Source organism: Aquarana catesbeiana, linkage group LG09, assembly GCF_042186555.1.
Source record: "Aquarana catesbeiana isolate 2022-GZ linkage group LG09, ASM4218655v1, whole genome shotgun sequence".
NCBI lineage: Eukaryota > Metazoa > Chordata > Amphibia > Anura > Ranidae > Aquarana > Aquarana catesbeiana.
The window spans coordinates 220,031,310-220,051,963 of NC_133332.1; the positions used below are offsets into that span (position 1 = coordinate 220,031,310).

General features: G+C 43.4%; 2 protein-coding genes across 2 annotated transcripts in view; one reads left to right on the forward strand and one right to left on the reverse strand.

Moving 5' to 3' along the window:
• Nucleotides 1-20,654, forward strand: part of LOC141108280 (ficolin-2-like) — a 173,002-nt gene that overhangs the window by 47,147 nt on the left and 105,201 nt on the right. The gene's annotated exons all lie outside the window — the stretch shown is intronic.
• LOC141108279 (ficolin-1-A-like) overlaps nt 17,346-20,654 on the reverse strand; it is a 30,653-nt gene continuing 27,344 nt past the window's right edge. The window contains exon 10 of the mRNA XM_073599744.1: nt 17,346-17,799. Within this exon, the coding sequence (XP_073455845.1) occupies nt 17,540-17,799 (260 nt within the window). The 3' untranslated portion in view covers nt 17,346-17,539. The remainder of the gene's footprint in view (nt 17,800-20,654) is intronic.

Sequence of the window (20,654 nt, forward strand, 5' to 3'; positions counted from 1 at the left end):
ACCCCTACTCTCCAGGATTAGGCGAAACCCGAACATTAGCGGGGTAAAGATTGGCAAGGATGAATATAAACTGGCTGCCTTTGCAGACAATATCCTGCTTTATGTTACGCGTCCGAGGATTTCCTTTCCGAACATTATTTCAACATTAACAGAATATGGGAAGCTCTCTAACTTCAAGGTCAATCCAAATAAATCAGAAGCGTTAAATATCAATGGGGGTAAACTCACTGATAACGCATACCAAAAATGTTTCCCATTTGTTTGGGGGAAAAAAGAACTCAAATATTTGGGGGTCAAAATAACTACAACTAAAGAGGCTTTATTCCAGGCGAATTTTATGTCCCTTCTAAATGAAGTCAAGGAAGAGCTAAACAGAATAACACACGGACAGTTATCCTGGGCAGGTAGAATTCATATATATAAAATGGTAATACTACCTAAAATCACTTACAAAATGCAGATGCTCCCAGTAGCACTACCACAGGCATTCCTCAGGAGTTTATACACAATGTTCTTAAAATTTATTTGCAGAGGAAAAAAACCTTGTTTAAACTTTGCACAGTTAACGAAAGAAAAGGGCAAGGGAGGGTGGGGAGCACCAGATATTAGGAAGTATTACGAGGCAATTGCCTTAGCACGTGTAATAGACTGGGTGAACAACAATAAAGAAAAACACTGGGTAAAAATGGAAAATATAATTAGTGACAATAAGTTAAATAAGATAGTATGGATCCAACCTCACTTAAGAAAATTTAGTACTGAAACACAGCATATAACCAGACACGCACTTAAAATATGGGACTCACTGCATAAAAGGGAGGGATGGGGTTACAACTCACCCCTAATTCCCCTCAAAGACTCATAATATTTTGCACCAGGGACGGAGGAGCGGTTTGGAAAGTGGATACTGGAGGAAGATGTCCAACTAAAGGATGTTATGAACCAGGATAAAATATGTACATTCCAGGAACTTAAAGATAGGGAAAATTTGCTAGTTATAGACCCATGGCGGTACAACCAACTGCGCCACTTCATAGACTCACTTCCACAGCCAACTAGATCGGTTGACAAACTACGCCCATTGGAGAAAATTTGTATGGAAAAAAAAAGAGGGGGGGGGGGGTTCTCTAAGACCTACAAAGTATTAGTGGAGCTAGGGAACACGGTGGTCCCACCATACATTAGGAAGTGGGAGAAGGAGTTGGACCATAAGATCACAGACCCAGAAGCGTGATGTTTTTGGTAGGGATGTTAAAACTAGAGTGCATCTCAGCGTACTAATGCCCCGTACACACGGTCGGATTTTCCAATGGAAAATGTCCGATCGGAGCGTGGTGTCGGACATTCCGACTGTGTGTGGGCTCCATCGGACATTTTCCATCGGACACACAAAGTTTGAGAGCGGGCTATGGATAAACAGAGTAAAAGTTTAGATTTAAAATAAGTCATTGGGCATTTTGCTTAAAGCGGAATTCCGGCCAGCTAACATTTTTTTTAAGTCAGCAGCTACAAACACTGTAGCTGCTGACTTTAAACAAGTAGACTTACCTGTCCTGGGTGCCCGCGATGTCGGCTGCCCGAGGCCGACCCGTCCCTCGGCTCTGGGGTCCCGGCACCGCCATCCTAAGTAAGGGAAACAGGCAGTGGAGCCTTGTGGCTTCACTGCCAGTTTCCTACTGCGCACGTGCGAGCGGCGCAGCGCTCTGTGAATGGCCCCGTGGTTTTCTGGGAACACACACAGTTTCCAGAAGGCAATGGGGCCGCTCACTGAGGAACAGGACACGCCGCGGAATAGGAAGAGGCAGATTAGGAAGACTGCCTAGCAACAAGGGTTCAGGTAAGTTTAAAAAAAAAAATTTTTTTCAAATGGTTTTTTTTTTTTATTTTTTTTTAGGATTTTTGGTGCAATTTTTTTTTCACACGGTCGGATTTTCCGATGGACAATGTCCGATCGGAGCGTGTTGTCTGATGTGATGAACCAGGATAAAATATGTACATTCCAGGAACTTAAAGATAGGGAAAATTAGCTAGTTATAGACCCATGGCGGTACAACCAACTGCGCCACTTCATAGACTCACTTCCACAGCCAACTAGATCGGTTGACAAACTACGCCCATTGGAGAAAATTTGTATGGAAAAAAAAAGGAAGGGGGGGGGGGGGGTTCTCTAAGACCTACAAAGTATTAGTGGAGCTAGGGAACACGGTGGTCCCACCATACATTAGGAAGTGGGAGAAGGAGTTGGACCATAAGATCACAGACCCAGAAGCGTGGCAGATACTTAGGAGAGTGAGTGCCACGTCGGTCAACTGTAAAATACTGGAGTTGAATTTTAAGTGCCTGGCGAGAATGTACATGACACCCGATCGCATACATAAATGCCAGAAGGAAATTTCACAACTATGCTGGAGGGGATGCAAAGAAATAGGGTCAATGGCGCACATCTGGTGGCACTGCCCGGAAATTAGAAAATTTTGGGGGGAAGTAAGGGAAATAATTAAAGAGATTACCAACACGGATATCCCAGGCGACCCCTGGGAATGCCTATTCCATAAGAGCGAATTGCCTATAAAGACATACCGTATTTATCGGCGTATAACACGCACTGGCGTATAACACGCACCCCAATTTAGGAGGGAATTTTAAGGAAAAAAAAACTTTTAGGAGGGAAGTTGAAGGGAAAAAAACTTACATTTAAATGCCCATCATTGCAGCCTTCTCAGTGCAGCCTTGCCCCAGTGCAGCCTTGCCAGTGCAGCCATGTCAGTGCAGCCTTGTCAGTGCAGCCTTGTCAGTGCAGCCTTCCCCAGTGTCCATTGCAGCCTTGCCCCAGTGCAGCCTTGCCCCAGTGCAGCCTTGCCCCAGTCCAGCCTTGCCCCAGTGCAGCCTTGCCCCAGTGCAGCCTTGCAGCTCGCTGAGCTTCAAAATCGCCGACCGCGATTTGAAAATGGCGCCGCCGGCGCCGAAATACACAGAGCCAGTCCTCGGCTCTTCTCGGCGGCTCTCGTTCACTTTCGGCTCCACTCGGGATGGGCGTGACGGTGAGCGGAGCTATCCGAACCTAGCCGAGTACACTCGGCTAGGTTCGGGCGGCGCTCGAGTGAAGCCGAAAGTGGCCGAGAAGAGCCGAGGACCGGCACTGTGTATTTCGGCGCCGGCGGTGCCATTTTCAAATCGCGGTCGGCGATTTTTTTAGATCTGACAGCGGGGGATCGCAGGGGATCGGCGTATAACACGCACCCGCGATTTTAAGGGGAAAAAAGTGCGTGTTATACGCCGATAAATACGGTATTTAACAACGTTAGTCCCACAGCTCACTGACGCGGCTAAGAGCCTCATTCCTATGTACTGGCACAAGAAAGGAGGACCATCGATGAGAGATTGGTTTAATAAAATCAATGAAATCTACAGCCTAGAATACCTCAGGTTCGGTGAAGGGACGAAAATGGAGTCCTTTGAGACGAAGTGGAGGGAATGGGTGGAGTTCAAAGACTCTCTGTGAGCTGCCGAGATATGGGGTTCTTAGTTTAGGGTGGAGGAATCGGCTAGATTGTGGTAAACGGTTTAGAGGGAGACGAGGGACCACTCGGGAAGACAGGAGGTGTAAAGATAAGGAGTGGTAGAGGGGGATGGAAGAAAGGAGGGGTGATTCGGGTGGGGAGTGGGTTGGGTGGGGGTGGGAGGGGGGGTGTGTTTTTGGTAGGGATGTTAAAACTAGAGCGCATCTCAGCGCACTAATGCCCCGTACACACGGTCGGATTTTCCGATGGAAAATGTCCGATCGGAGCGTGGTGTCGGACATTCCGACCGTGTGTGGGCTCCATCGGACACACAAAGTTTGAGAGCAGGCTATATAATTTTCCGACAACAAAATCCAATCGCGTCAATTTCACCGTGTGTGGCCAGTTCCGACGTACAAAGTGCCATGCATGCTCAGAAGAAATTCCGAGACGGAACAGCTCGGTCTGGAAAAAATTAGCGTTCGCAATGGATACAGCACTTTCATCACGGTGCAATGTAAAAAATGGTTTAATACAGCGCACTCTCTTCTTCTTTATAATGTGAGAAGAATGAAGTAGTTTTGCTGCTCATATTCACACAGACTTCTCACAAACTTCTTTCTTTATTATTTATCGTGATTCCCTTAATATATTTTGATTTGTCACATCTGACAAAATTATTTTTGGGTTGTTTTCTTTTCCCTTTTATTTTTTTTTTTTTTAAAGGCTGTTTTTTTTTTTTTAGGTTTGTATTTTTTTCAAGGCTGATCTTTGTTTTATTTTTTGGTTAGTTTTACTCCCTGATATTTTTGTGTGTGTTTTGTGTGTCACACCATTGATATCTTATATTATTTAATCTCAAGAAGGTTGCTTGGTGTTGGTGTCCCTTGTTAATTTCACATAGTATTTTTTAAATGTACCTGCCTCCTCACAAACAAACTGTCCTTTTTTAAGGAAAACACACATAGGTGAGTATAATTGAAACAAAAAATCCTTTATTAAGGGCTCAGAACCAAACAAAGAGGGAGGCAACGCTGGAGAAACAGCAGAAATTGGCGAAGCCTTGGATCCCCAGGGCAGATATCAATTATTTAACATCAAAATTGGTTGCCTGAGGAGTCCATATCTAAGGGAGTGCAGTCTGGTCCAGAAGTCCCAGAGATCCGTAAAGCAGCAGATGACATCTGTGTCCCAAGGCTGTGGTACTACAAGAGGCTGCATCTTTTGCCAGACCAGACTGGACCCAGGGTCATCACTTTCTGGTCTTCTTTCCACGCTTCCTTCCCGGCTGTGGCTCTGGTGTTGGAGATGTGGCAGGAGGAGGAGTAGGACCTGGAGGAGGAGGAGGAGGAGTAGTAGGACCTGGAGGAGGAGGAGGAGGAGTAGGACCTGGAGGAGGAGGAGGACTATGTGTGAGGTCACAAATGTGGGTAGCACATGTTATTTGGGCCCTCAACCTCTTATTGAGAGCTTCCAAAATTAAGGACTCACACAGGAGTCGTTGGCCCTCCTCCATCTGCAGCATTTTGCAGGCAGTTATGCAAGCAAAGTCCTCCTCCACAGTGTGGGGGGTTCTCAGGGCCTCTGTAGCCTTCCAAAAGAGACCAATGGCAGCCTCCTCCAGGTTACTCCTCTTCCTGCCACTTTGTCTTTGAAGGTGTAGGGGAGGGACCTGGATATCAGACAGCCTGCTTGGCCACCTCCTGGCTGAGACTTCCCTGTGTATGAAAAAGGGACATGGTTTTAGTTTTTGCATCATCAATCACAATCATAAATTAGTACTCCAAACTAACATCTAGTTAACATCATTGATTGGACAAGCAGAAATGTTTAGAGGAATGCTATACCTGGCTCAATCTGGGCTCCTCCACATGTTGCTGCCTGGAAGGCCCAAGTTGAGCGTCAGAAGCCTCAGCTGGGGGGGAAGGAAGCCTGGAAGGAAGACTGGAGAGTGATGACCTGGGTTCAGTCTGACCTGCCAGAAAATGCAGCCTGTCATAGTACCACAGCCTGGGGACATAAATGTCATCTGCAGCTCCGGATCTCTGGGAATCCTGGACCTTCTTGTGCTCCCTTAGATAAGTGCTCCTCAGGCCACCAATTAGGATCTTCAAATAGGTGATGTCTGCCGTGGGGATCACCGTCTTCACAAATTCCAACAATTGATCCAGTGCTGCCTTCCTCTTTGTTTGGTTCTTATATTCAGGGTGGTTTATCTGCCATAGACAAGGCAGCTCCCTGAACATATCAATGAAGATTGCCATAAAGTCGTTATCTTTCAAGATATCCATTTTCACTGCAAGACACAACACAAGACAAACCCTAATGTCAGGAAAAACTCTCCTAATCTTGTTACAATATAGGCCTCAATCTAGAAACAGCATAGGCCCAAGTTTAGATCTTACCTTCGTTATCACGATCGGCGCCTCCGATACTCCTTCCTCCGCTCACAGATCGTACGTACTACGCACGCGTGTTACGCTTTATACACAATGCACATGCGTGTAACTCCGCCCGCCCCTGACGTTCTTTCTAGTCTATTCCCTGCCCCTTTTCGTTCGGCGCAGTGGGGGAAGAGCACATGGCGGAGGCACAGCAGGTGTGTGCTAATTATAGCAATGAGGAGGAGGAAAGCCCAAAGCCGGAAACGTCTGGATCCAGAAGGAGAAGATTTAAGGCATCAAATATGCCCTTTGGGGAGATGTTGGAGATGGTCGACATCCTGAAGAAGGCCGACTATGATGGAAAGTATGGACCTTACCCCAACCCCAATGTCAGAAAGGCAAAGATCATGGCGAAAGTGGTCAAGAGTCTGCACCAGAATTTCGGGGTACGACGATCGAAAGATCAGCTCAGGAAACGGTGGTCGGACCTCAAATTAAGAGAACACGAGCAGTACAGAAAGATCCGGAGAATGCTGCAAAAAAGTAAGTAGTTGTCCTGTGTTCCTATTCTTTTTGTGTTTATTACGTTCGTGCTGCTCCATGTGCTTTTCTTAACTGTTGTACAGTTTAAAATGGCAACTTTCATGTTCATTGGCACATTATTCGTTCGTATCAAACATTTTTCTTTCGCCCTATAAAACACCATTGTTTTGGCCATATGCATTTGCCCACATTTTTGAGGGCCTACTTGTCTGAAAATAATTTGGTTGTGTAGATGGGTTTGTTACTAGAATGAAATGCAAACTCGATTCTGTGTAAGGAGAGGACACTCAGCAGCTGTTTACACATCTGGACGTGGAGCACTAGTGTGGGACACAAGAACACCCTTTTTATTAGGGGGCCCACACTGGTGCTCCAGTGTATACAAAAGGGGGGTCTCCATCTGTGAAGCTTGTACAAAACAGGTCAAGTATTAAAGCTTGACAAAGGACACTCAAAATTCTACATCTTGGAACTCTCCCAAAACAGACAAGTGTCCCCCACTTCCAAGCTTTGTTTCATATTTTATAGTTCTGCCATCAAACATCTGTGCGCTAAGTATACCATTTTTTTTTTACATAGGGGAGAAAAGACTCGGAGGACACCCCTCATCCGAGGAGACCAGAGACCCCCCACCTCTGGAAGAATGGGAAATACCCCAAAGACAAGAAGAGCAGGAGGAAGAAGACGTGGTGGAACTAGTCACCACAACAGGTGAGTGTCTGCGACCACAAGCTCAGGTAAGAGATGGATGCCGGCATATTTATAATACATGTTTTTTTTGGTTTCTATCTTTTTAGGTGATCGTGATGTTGTGGATCCAGGGCATTTCACCTCGGAAAGTGCACAGATCCTGATTGGGGAGATCATGGGGTGTAATGTTGTATTGGAAAATATCAAGAAAAACATCAATGATGTTCTTCAAAAAAATAATAACATCATTGATGTTTTGGGGAGAGTTTAAAACCCCTCCAAAGCCCTTTCTTTTATGGTGTGCTACAATTTTTAAATGTTTTGTCAAATTGTAGAAAAGCCAAATTTTGAAGAGGCACACAGTGTGTCAACATGTGCTATCTGCCATCACGGCAGATCAATGGACGCGTTTTGGGGGTGCAACCCCTTCCTCAATAATAAAGTAGCTGTGAGGAGGGGGTTGCTCCCCCAAAACACGTCCCTTGATCCCCCGTGATGGCAGCTAGCACATGTTGACATTCGTAAATTGGTGTGCATCTTCAAAATTTGGCTTTTCCTGGGGTGACTTCACCCCATCTGAACGCAATATCAAACACAGTTCCTAAATCCTCATGTCTGATATTGCCTTCAAGTTCTACCAAATGTGAACTTTGTAAGTTCAAGATTTGTGTCTTTCTTGTTGGTTTGAAACATGGCTGTTTTATCTTAAATGGACATTTCTACTTTTTCTAATGCCACCTCAAAAATTGTTATACAACAAACATGTTGGTTTGTTTTAAAAACCTTGTCAAAATGCACATGTGATTGTGCAGGTATTAAAAAGATTGTTCATCAAGAATGTGTGGATAATTGTCTCAACGTTACAACACTTTTGTGGTGCTCTAATTGCTGCTTTCTGTGACAATAGGTGTTATTTCCTAAGGGCAAATCCACTTTGCACTACAAGTGCAGTTTCAAGTGCACTTGTAGTGCAAAGTGTCTTTGCCTTTAGTAAATAACACCCAACAGTGCTTTGTAAGGTTACACAATCACGCCATTTTCAGGACTCACCACATTTCTGTCAGGGTCAGCTAAAACAAACACAAGCAGTAAATGTCACCAAAGATTTGCTTAATTTTTTTTTATTTGATAAAGGTTTCACACATTGTCTGGCATATTGATAGCCCCCCTACCCGCGAAGAATTCAAGGTATCTTAGCCGGACATCACGGGCACTCAGGGAGGGCAAGTCAGGACGGCCACTTTCAAGCCCCGTCAGGGTTGGTTCATTTTGAATTCCGGCTTCAGGCCCAACTGAGCCAGCATAGTTGGCAGAATGTTGCCGTAAAAAATTGTGTAGAACACAGCACGCCAGGATAATGTGATTCAGTTTGTACTCCGCCATATGTATGGGTGTAAGAAATAGGCGGAGCCGCATAAGATGGTCCCCCAGCGCAAAAGCTTCATCCGCAATGAAGACGAATGGGAATCCTTCCACATTGTCTTCTGGAGGTGGCAAGTCCAAGCTGCCATTCTGGAGACGCCTGTAGAACTCCATCTGGGCGATGACTCCACCATCGGACATCCGGCCATTCTTCCCCACGTCCACATATAGGAACTCATAAGTAGCCGACACCACCGCCAACATCACAATACTATTGAACCCCTTGTAATTATAATAGTACGACCCCGAGTTGGGTGGTGGGATGATGTGGACGTGTTTCCCATCAATTGCCCCTCCGCAGTTAGGAAAGTCCCACCGCTGGGCAAAGTGGGAGGCCACAATCTGCCATTCCTGTGGCGTGGAAGGAAACTGTTGAGGAAAACAAAAAAATTAGTCTTTTTGCACATAAAAACATGGAAAGCAGATTAGACACAAACATTCTTGGCCAACATCAAGATAACATTTATTTATGGGAATTTTTAAACACCAAAGTATAAGGTACACCTATCATATCCCCCCCCCTCTTTCATGGGCCATTTCTAACATTATAAGGGGAGGGGAACTCTTGGACAGGTAACCCTCTCCACTTCATTGAGAGATGAATGCATAAATAATGGGTATTACTTTGAACAGCCCTGTGACAGACTCACCCGGGACAGAGGCTATTGGAGGGGACTGAACGCAAGCCTCTTGCCCACCGATTATGGGCCCTGGCATTTGGGGGAATGGTGCTCTCTGTGAGCTGTATGCCTGGGGACCCTGGGGTTGGTGTTACTTTGGATTCAGCTCCATGTCCCCCCAAAACACACAGACTCTGGAACCCGTTATATGCCATATTAGAATGATAAGACTGAATTATACTGTTGGGACACATCCTGTGAGGAGATGCTAATGTCATCAACTCCACTCACCTGTCTGATGTCAGCTATAATGTGTTTAATGTAAATAAGTTTAGTCTAGATTCTAAGGGTATTCAACTCATTGTTGTTTGTTCTAATTAACCCTGTGTTGATGTTTATGATAATGTATGTTAATTGAATGAGCTGATCACATTGTCCTCTATACAATGTAGGAGACGGGACGACTCCTATTGGAGCTCATGTTAATTAGGTTAATTAGGTTTTGTTTGTATTGTTAATTGTAATTAGCTCCAGCTATTGTGTTTATACTACTGTGTGAAGCTCGGTGCCCACAAGTCTGTTATCTGGTCTGGGTAAATGTTTTAGTAAATTAGCTCATGTTAATTAGGTTAGCTTTGAGTCAGCCTGGTGTATGAATGTGTGTGAGATCTCAAATAAGGAGTTAGTCCTGATGTACTCCAAGACTGGTGTTGTCTAGTTCTTGGGGTTCCTATAGCCAGATCCATTGGACTCGTGTTCCAGAACTTAGGAAGTGGTATACTGACGGAAGCACTTAAGCAGAGTGTGGGACGTTCCGTGACAAGCCCCTCCTTAGTTACACTATTGACAGCCCACTGGACAGGTAAGAAGTGTCATAATACAAAGATATAAATACACATTGTACACATTTGAGCACATTTGGACATTCTGCTATTACCTATCAAGATAATAATAGGATAAAAAAACTTTAAACAGTCCCATTTTAAAGTATACAGGCAGGCCCTTGCACTACATGCTTTGGGGAATTCATCCATAAATCTCAGCACAAAAGAGGTGGGTATAGTGTGTATGGGTTTGGCAAAGTCAGCAGATAGATGATTGAGGATAGATAGAGAATTGATATCAACTGACTTAGCAGTTGGGGGGAGGGAGGGTTCCAAATGATTTGGGACCCCTAAAAAAAAAGCCTCTTGCACTCTGCCTGAATTTAAAGCACAAATCACATTTAAAAACATTTTAGGGGTGTTTGGGGTAAAGCACTACTATGGAGCTGATAAAATACATTGTTAACTGACTACATGAGGTGAATATAGGGCCAGGAGAGCATGCTGGGGAGGAAAGTGAAGGCAAATATGTATGAAGGAGAAAAAAAATAATTACATAAAAATCCAGCATGCATGAGGACAAAGAGGACATTCACAGTATATTACAATCATGGTAATTAGGGAACGAGGAAAGAAATACAATATATTATCAAACATTAAATACAATAAAATGTGATATAAAAGGATAAAAATCTTACCTTAATATACTCCTTCTGCAGGACCTGGATGATGGCAGAACAGGTCTCTGGCATAATGATCCCCAGAGCCTGGGGGGAGATGCCTGTTGAGAACTTGAGGTCCTGCAGGCTTCTCCCCGTTGCCAAGTACCGCAGGGTGGCGACGAGCCTCTGCTCCGAAGTGATGGCTTGCCTCATGCAGGTATCCTGCCTGATGATATAGGGGGTCAGCAAAGCCAACAAACGGTGAAATACGGGGTCCGTCATCCGGAGAAAGTTCCTGAAATCATCAGGATTATTCTCACGGATCTCACGGAGCAAAGGCATATGACAGAACTGGTCACGCTGAAGCAACCAATTCTTGGTCCACGAACTCCTCCCCACCCTGTTCATGGACTGGACTTGTGTCAAGGTCAGGACCCCAACACCAAGCCCCCGCACAGCACGAACTCCACGAGGAGTACGTATACGCAACATGGCTAGAAAACAGTCGGCTGCTCAGAACGAAGTAACAGAATGCACTGAAGAACAGCAAGGCCTGTGAAGAGCGACCTGAAAAACAGTAACGAACGAACAAGAACACAATGACAAGTCACGCGTAGCTTGCTTGCACGCACTAAAGAGCAGATACAAACCCACAAGCACAAACTGAACAGCAGAAAACGATCTGAAAACCACGAGTCTGAAAAAGCGCGAATCGTCTCTCACCAAACTTTTACTAACACGAGATTAGCAAAAGGAGCCCAAAAGGTGCCGCGCTTGGTTCTGAACTGGCCTTTTCTAGTCTCGTCGTACCTGGTTTACGTCACCGCGTTCTTGGCGATCGGAAATTCCGACAACTTTGTGCGACCGTGTGTACGCAAAACAAGTTTGAGCCAACATCCGTCGTAAAAAATCCTAGGATTTTGTTGTCGGAATGTCCGATCAATGTCTGACCGTGTGTACAGGGCATTAGGGTTCTTTTTGTGTTGTAAAAGTTTTGTAAAATAATGGATAAAAGTTGCCACTATGATGTGAAGAAGTGAAGGGACAATGTTTGAAACTTAAAAATGAAACATGACTCCCAGAGAAAAATCTCGCTGACGTGGCAAAAAAAAAAAAAAAAAACAGCAACCCCAACATTAGAGGATATTGTAGCAACAATAAGAAATTTAAATTGAGTCTATATGCGGACGACGTCTTTCTTTTCCTGACTGACCCCTTAATCTCGTTGCCTAATCTATTCACAGCATTAGACACCTTTAGCCACATATCGGGTCTGGGCATGAACCCCTCTAAATGCATAGCTATGCCTATAAACTTACCACACTCCTTGGTGTCATCCCTCAGGGACAGTTTTGAGTTCTCCTGGAACATGAAATCCTTACAATACTTGGGAATACGTCTAGAACCAACTCTTAAACAAATATAAGCAAAAAATGGGTGAGGTTAGCCTGGATCAACCCTTTTACCAATTTTTATTATTTAAAAAGACAGGCTTATGTCAGGCAATCAACCACATAAAGGATGCGGGATACTGGTCAGGGATGTCCTAAAGCATACAAGAAAAAACAGAGAGAAGGTATCTCTCAAGAGGACAAAAAACCCTCAGGCACTGTCTGAAAAACTAAGACAATTTTATTAGTAATTTAGAAAAAACACACCACACAAAAAATGGCAATTCAGAACAAATAGGGCTATAGTGAGTGACTATCACTGGCCCTAAACATAAAATTGACAACGTTGTCATTAAAAACAAGGGGAGCCATGGCCAAACATACCACGAACACACTCCATTCACCACTCATAAACTAATTATTATAGCAGAAGGCAGTAGAGCTAAAGTGACATAATTAGTGAATCACTTTTCAGGGGCATGGTATAACAGGTGTGCGGGTAGAAGTGGATGGAGACCGAATAAAAGTCCAGAGGCCAATACACCTGGTAGGAATAAACTGGAGCTGGCCAAAATGAATTCCAAGGGGACACAGCAAGAGTGACCGGCAGTGACTGACAGTTTATCTGTTTAGACAGGTAAGCATGTTATAATAGCAGCGTCAAGCACAGCAGATGAGCCCGCAGCACCTAGCAGATCATGTATACAGTAATGGATGATTGCAGCAAGCAGAAGAAAGGGGAGGCTGGCTTAAGAGCAATAGAGGAAGCATGTGGTCATACATAGGGGGGTACTTATCTCACCACCCGGACAGCGACCCAGATCCATGTCTTGCCATACTTCTCCCCAGCAAATGGCTTGGAGTGTGAGTCCTGAGTCTAGTGCCAGTTTGCTGCTTTAGCTGCTAAGTCCGCCGAGCGCTGCGTTTGCAATATGAAGTAAGGTGGTCAGGTAAGACGCCGGTCAACAGCTGTTCGGTCTCGGCTGTTTAGACATCCACAGCGTTGCACATGGCTTCCGGGATAGCGTGCTGACGTCACGTGCTGACGCGTTTCACCAGCCAATTGTCGCTGGTTTCCTCAGAGCAAGGAGGAGTCCGTGGATCTGGCATAAATAGGCAGGGATCTAGAGTGAAGTTACACTTCTTTGCCACTAGATGTCGTCCAGGATCACCTCACACAAAATGAACATACAGCATGTAGATTGGAAATAAAAAACTCCCCCCCAATGGCTATACAGGGTCAGTCACATCTGATAATGGTTAGAAAAGGTAGAAAAGAGCCTTGGCTGTATAATTAAATAAATAACCATACAAAACACAAATTGCACGGTGCTATAAGCAGATGAAAAGGAATAAAAGTTGTAAAATAGGTTATTATAACAGACAGTTATTTTTCCAGAAAAGGCTGGAGACTACACTCAGTATTTAACCCTTTTGGGGACATAGAGTCCATATAATAAGTCTACATTTTTTCTTTCTGAAGAAGAATGGTATCATAGTCACCACGTCTAATGGGCAGATTAAGTCTGTAAATCCCTTTAACGGTCAGGCCCTTTGGGTCACGGTTGTGGAATTTCGCAAAATGCACAGAAATTGGACGCTCATCATCCTTCTTATTGATACCAGCTATGTGCTCGCCAATCCTTATGCGTAAGGCACGTTTCGTTTTTGCCATTGTAATTTTTATTACATGGACATGTCAGCATATAGATCAGCCGAGTTGTTGAACAATTAATAAATTGTTTAATTTTGAAATCTTTTCCTCCCCGTGGATTGGCGAACACATCTGGGATCTGGGTCGCTGTCCGGGTGGTGAGATAAGTACCCCCCTATGTATGACCACATGCTTCCTTCTTAAGCCAGCCTCCCCTTTCTTCTGCTTGCTGCAATCATCCATTACTGTATACATGATCTGCTAGGTGCTGCGGGCTCATCTGCTGTGCTTGACGCTGCTATTATAACATGCTTACCTGTCTAAACAGATAAACTGTCAGTCACTGCCGGTCACTCTTGCTGTGTCCCCTTGGAATTCATTTTGGCCAGCTCCGGTTTATTCCTACCAGGTGTATTGGCCTCTGGACTTTTATTCGGTCTCCATCCACTTCTACCCGCACACCTGTTATACCATGCCCCTGAAAAGTGATTCATTATTATGTCACTTTAGCTCTACTGCCTTCTGCTATAATAATTAGTTTGAGTGGTGAATGGAGTGTGTTCGTGGCATGTTTGGCCATGGCTCCCCTTGTTTTTAATGACAACGTTGTCAATTTTATGTTTAGGGCCAGTGATAGTCACTCACTATAGCCCTATTTGTTCTGAATTGTCATTTTTTGTGTGGTGTGTTTTTTCTAAATTACTAATAAAATTGTCTTGGTTTTTCAGACAGTGCCTGAGGGTTTTTTGTCCTCTTGAGAGATACCTTCTCTCTGTTTTTTCTTGTATGCTTTAGGACATCCCTGACCGGTATCCCGCATCCTTTATGTGGTTGATTGCCTGACATAAGCCTGTCTTTTTAAATAATAAAAATTGGTAAAAGGGTTGATCCAGGCTAACCTCACCCATTTTTTGCTTATATTTGTTTAAGAGTTGGTTCTAGACGTATTCCCAAGTATTGTAAGGATTTCATGTTCCAGGAGAACTCAAAACTGTCCCTGAGGGATGACACCAAGGAGTGTGGTAAGTTTATAGGCATAGCTATGCATTTAGAGGGGTTCATGCCCAGACCCGATATGTGGCTAAAGGTGTCTAATGCTGTGAATAGATTAGGCAACGAGATTAAGGGATTAGTCAGGAAAAGAAAGACATCGTCTGCATATAGACTCAATTTAAATTTCTTAATTTAAAATTGGCTTGGTTTTTCAGACAGTGCCTGAGGGTTTTTCGTCCTCTTGAGAGATACCTTCTCTCTGTTTTTTCTTAAACAAATATACACCCACAATTACCCTCAGGCCTTCTCCAATATTAAAAGGCTACTTTCCCAGTGCTCCCTATATCACATCTCCTTTTTCGGTCGAATACAGGCGGTCAAAATGTCGATCCTCTCAAAATTATAGTTCTTCTTTAGAGCCTTACCACTGTATGTGTCCAGATCCACCATACAAGCTATACAAGTAGATCTGCTAAAATGTATCTGGCAGAGTAAACAATCACGCATGGGCAGGTCACTGATGTATAGGTCCCAAAACAGAGGGCTTGGCTGCCCAAACTTATGGAAGTATTACCTAGGAGCTAGGTTAATACAACTAGCTCAATGGCATACATCCCAGTCTCACATACCATGGCTACAGTTTGAGAGGGCTTCAATTAAACCATGTTTTCCCCCAGGTCTTTTGTGGTCTAATACGGTAAACAATATAATTATTACCCAGCTTAATGGAATAGTTGGACAGTCCCTTTACCTCTGGATCCTGTATAAGGAAAAGTTCAAGCTTCTCTCTAAACCCTCACTATTGACATCTTTTTTTGGGTGAACCTAACTTCCCTGTGGCTTTTCATGAAGAAATGGACTTTGCACACTGGTTCTTACAAGGACTGGTGACGCTGCATTCATTACTACAGGGCACCACGTTTTGTTCTTTTGAACATTTGCACCAAAATCACGTCATACCTAACTCAGATCTCTACAAATACCTTCAGATTCGCCACTTCTTCCAAAAGGTCATCACCCAGAAAAGGGATGATGCTAGAACGCCCTTTGAAAATTTGTGCCATGAAGGGCCTAGAGATAGAGGAACGATTTCCATCCTATATATGCACCTTAATGATCACCACACAGAAGCTAAATCCCAAGCAATGCTAGGATGGGAATCTGAGGTGGGCCAGGAGTTTTCAGCTGAAGACTGGCTCGATATGGTCACAAATATGCACAAATGTACCCGCTCAGTAGTCATTAAGGAAACTGTGGTAAAACTGCACACCAGATGGTATTACACACCAGTTAGAATTCATGACTGTTCCTTGCCATCCCGGACAGATGTTTCAGAGACTGTGGAGAGAGGGGCACTCTTCTCCATACTTTCTGGAGCTGTAAGGTTTTGGACTCTCTCTGGCAGCAGACGGCTACGAAAGTACTCCAAATAACAGGATCAAGCATCACCTTGACATACCAAATGTGTATTTTGTTTTCAGACCTCCCAGAGGTCACACCCCCTGAGCAAAAATTGGTCCACACGCTGTTTAGTGCTATACAATGGGCAAAAGCCCTGAACTGGTGAAAATCCTCAGTTCCATGGTCCCAGGTGCTTCTCCGCATGGAATCAATTAAATTGATGGAACGCATCCGCCACACCCTCATGGATTCTGTGAGAATCTTTGAGTGTAAATGGGGCCCCTGGCCTGCATCTTAGCTGGCACAGGGGAAGGTTTCGCCTCCTAGGTGCCAGAAAGCACACATGACTCTAACAGAGGGGTTTGTTATTTGCTTTGTTTCTTTAAAGATCAGCACTGATAGTCCCATGAATATATGTGAACTCATATAGATTGTTAAGATGAGTTAGATATGCAGTATGTTTCTTATAAAGCCTGTTGCACTAGTAGCAGTTCGTATTTTTATTTTTCAGTTTGTAATAAGTTAATCTATAGACTTCCAAGAACGTGAGCATTGTGAGTGATACCTACACTTCATATCGATTTCAGCACTCTAGTCAGAGAATTGATTGTATGTACACTGATTCTAGCTCTATATAACACTCTCAATGCTGATTAATGTACACTTTATATTTTTTTCATGTAACTGTCTGTCCTAAAAACGTTTGTAAACAAAAAAGTGATCTCGTGGCGAATCCGCTGTTGAGACCACTTTTATCTGAAAGAGGACCTCCCACTGAAGAAGTGGATATCGGGGTTATGGCAGCTAGCTGCTGCCATAAAAACTATATTCCACTTCAAAGAGCCACCGTATAATGATGGTGGGCGGTCCGTAAGTGGTTAAATATAAAACTATCTTTAGATTTTTTTACTCCAGAAGCATTTTATTAAAATAAATTTGATAAAAAAATCAACAAATCAGATTTAAATAAAAAATCTGATTTAAATAAAAAAAAATCAGATTTTTTTTATTTAAAAAAAAAAAAAATCATTGATTTTTATCCACCCTGTCCGGAACTCTCAAAGCTACCAGGAGGACAGGAGTTGTGAAGGATGGCATGGAGATCTCACAGTGGTTTACTCATTGCACCAAGCTCCACCTATAACTTTCACTATCTGTTGGACTGGTGTAAATTCATGAAATATAATTTTTTTACTCTTGTAGAAAATGAAAGCATTTAAGTGGTCTGGAAACTAAAATAAAAATATTAAAAAAAGAGGAATTGGTGGAGAATCATTTTATTACAAATAAATCATGAAACAAATTGCAAAAACCATGACAGATTGCCTTGCAAAGCATACTTGGGCTTCTGTCTAGTGGGTAGCTGTAAGTTGTCAGCTTGTTCAGCTTTATAATATAATTGGCTCACCAGACCATGGGAAGGGGAAAGGTTACTATACAGAAAAACAAAAACTATCACTCTTCTTCCTCCACTGGGCGAAACTTCATCTCCGAGAACTTGAGCGAGTACTGGATGTCTCTGAACTTGGCCCAGGCAATCCCCCCTTTTTCCGTATGCTCCCCTTTAAGATAAAGACCATTCAGAGAGGAGTCAAAACAGGCTTTGTGCCACCAGGGAGCAGTATAAAAAACAGCACAGTTGACCTTGTGGCTGCCGTCACTGTCCCTATCCTTGGTAGAAAACTTTTGGTTTTTGTGGTAAGAGAGCGAGTCACCTAGGGAAGTAACAAATAAGTCGTCAGTGTATTATCTGTTTACATTACAACTGTCTCATAAAGTGTACGTCCAGTCAACGTTTTTTTTTTCTTTTTGGACAAGAGTAGGGAAGGGTTAAATCCTATGTCTTTTTTTTTCTGTTAGTGTCCATTTGGGGAGAATCTGCCTCACTTCTAGACCCAGAGATCAAGATGAGAGGAAATCTTTTTAGTAAGAGGAAACCAGTAACAGAAAAAACATACTTTAACACTTTTCCCATGCTATGTGACTTTAAATCTGAGACCAATCAACAGCCCATCTGTGTAATCCACATCGAAATCTTCTGCAGCTATCCCTGGGCTCACCATGCACAGGGGAATGCACTAAACATGAAAACAATAAAAAATAAAAAAACAGGGAAGCTCATGATCTTGCACAATTAATCTCATATATGTCAGTAGAAGGCTTGGTTCGAACTAGCCCACCTCCAAAGTCATGTGACTTTCAGTGCAACTTTGGAATACAACTTTGATGTGACTTTTTACACTTTGTGTCATTGAAGTCGTATCAAAGTCGGACCAAAGTAGTGCAGGAACCTTTTATAAAGTTTGACAGACTTGTGTAGTATCAGTTAAGACAGCTCTCATGGGGGAAACATTGAATTTCACATGTCATCTGACTTGGGGTCCCACAAGTCAGATCCTATGTCGCATCAGTGCGAACCACAGCCTCAAAGCAGGGGAGGATGGGAGGATGAATGCTGACACCACACCAAGTGGTGCAGGGAAAAAGACAGCTTCAGTTGGAAACTTCACTCGCAATGCTGACAGGTTAAGGAAAGAGGAGACACACTCCTGCACTTAGGGCTGTGCTCCACACCTGAGCCCACAGCATACAGACTTGTCCAACAACAATTCCTCTGACAGGGGACAAAAGTTACACAGGCAACATGTTACAGGAGTGGGTCCCCCTTTCTTATGTCTGGGTTCCCTATTTATGGCAGTGTTGTGGGATGCGCTGGCAATCTTGGGAAAGGGAGACCCACCCCCGAAACACGTTGGACAAGTCTGTATGCTGTGGGCTCTGGCGTGAAACACAGCCCTGAGTGTTGGAGTAGACCTCCTCATTTCTTAGCCTGTTCTGCATGTGGGGATTCCAAATGAAGCTTAAGTTTTCCCTGCACCACTGCTGGCCATGTTGTCAGCGTTCATCCCCTCCCCCCTATGAGACTGTGTAGAATGTGCATCCTTTCTACTGACAAATGTGAGTGCAATCTGATTTGGCTATCTTCAATTCAATAAAGTGATTAGTTGAGCAAGATCAAGGGTGTCCCCTTTTTTTCTTTTCTATTGTTTTAAAGTCACTAAAACAGATGGCCCCATTGGAAGATTTTACTTTACTTCCTTTTTCAATGACAACTGTATTTGAATTTATTATCTCTTATGCCACGTACACACGGTCGGACTTTTCGACCGGACTTGTCTGACGGACGCCGATGGACCAAATCCGGCGAACAATCCGATCCTGTGTGGGCTTCACCGGACCTTCAGCAGGCTTTTCCAGTCGCAAATCTGACGGACTTTAGATTTGGAACATGCTTCAAATCTTTACGTCGTAACTCCGCCGGACCCAGAAATCCGCTCGTCTGTATGCTAGTCCGACAGACAAAAAACAACGCTAGGGCAGCTATTGGCTACTGCCTATCAACTTCCTTATTTTAGTCCGGTGTAAGTCATCACGTACGAATCCGTCGGACTTTGGTGTGATCGTGTGTAGGCAAGTCCGGTCGTTAGAAAGTCCGTTGAAAGTCCGCCAAAAGTCTGTCGAAAGTCTGTCGGACGGGCTGTCAGACTTTTGTAGCTGAAAAGTCCGACCGTGTGTATGCGGCATTAGTCTCAGACAGCAATAAAAACCTGACAGAAATGTTGGCCATTTGTACACTATAAAGAAACCTGTGCTGACGTTAAAATAAAGATTGTAATTGCTGACATTCTTCTGAAAATGCTAGTTGTTTGCCTGTATCTGACTTATGAGCCAATGACCTGGCATGCAGCAAGTGAAACCACAAGCCAAATGCAGTTCAATAAATCAGACTGTGCTGTAACCAAAGGAATTAGTATGGCAGCCAGAAAAATAGCATTTTCAGAATAAAGGCAACCTATGTAGCTCTCTCACCATAGATTACCTTTGAAGAGAATCAACAAAACCTGTAGGTTACACACTAGTAACTAGGGGGTGTCCATAGATATAACAAAGATCAAATAAAAGCTTTGCTTCCAAATAAGTCCATACATTTATGGACTTATTTGGAAGCAAAGCTTTAAATTGATCTATGTTATATCTATGGACAACCCCAACCCCCCCGCTACTAGCGTGCACTGCAGAATTTTTTTATTTTTATCAGTCCACCAAGTGTTTGTTTGTGGGTTATTTTCCTTTAAATAGGATGTCACTCTAATACTGACCATACATCAGTAGAAGTTTCAGATCATTTGTTCAATTTTCTAATGGTTAGTAGGGTCAAACTGACGATCATTTTAAACTATAATGATGAGAAAATTGGAAGGAGCAGGATGAATAATGTTTCTTGAACAAATTTAATTCTAACTGGGAACGGGGTTTTTGTTCAGGAAAAAATCTTATAGCAGGTCTGGACACAATTGTAAGAGATTTTGAACTAAATTAGTTGATTCATTGATGGAAAGAATGCTCTGAGAAGCAATTTTGCTGAATTTTTGGAAGGCATATTATATTTTAGCATAAGCCTAAAAGTAAACTAATACAGCCATTACATCTACAAATTGGTAAGCTGCAATATAACAAATGTTTGCTTTTGTGTTTAATATTGTATTAAAATGAACTTTTTTACATTTTT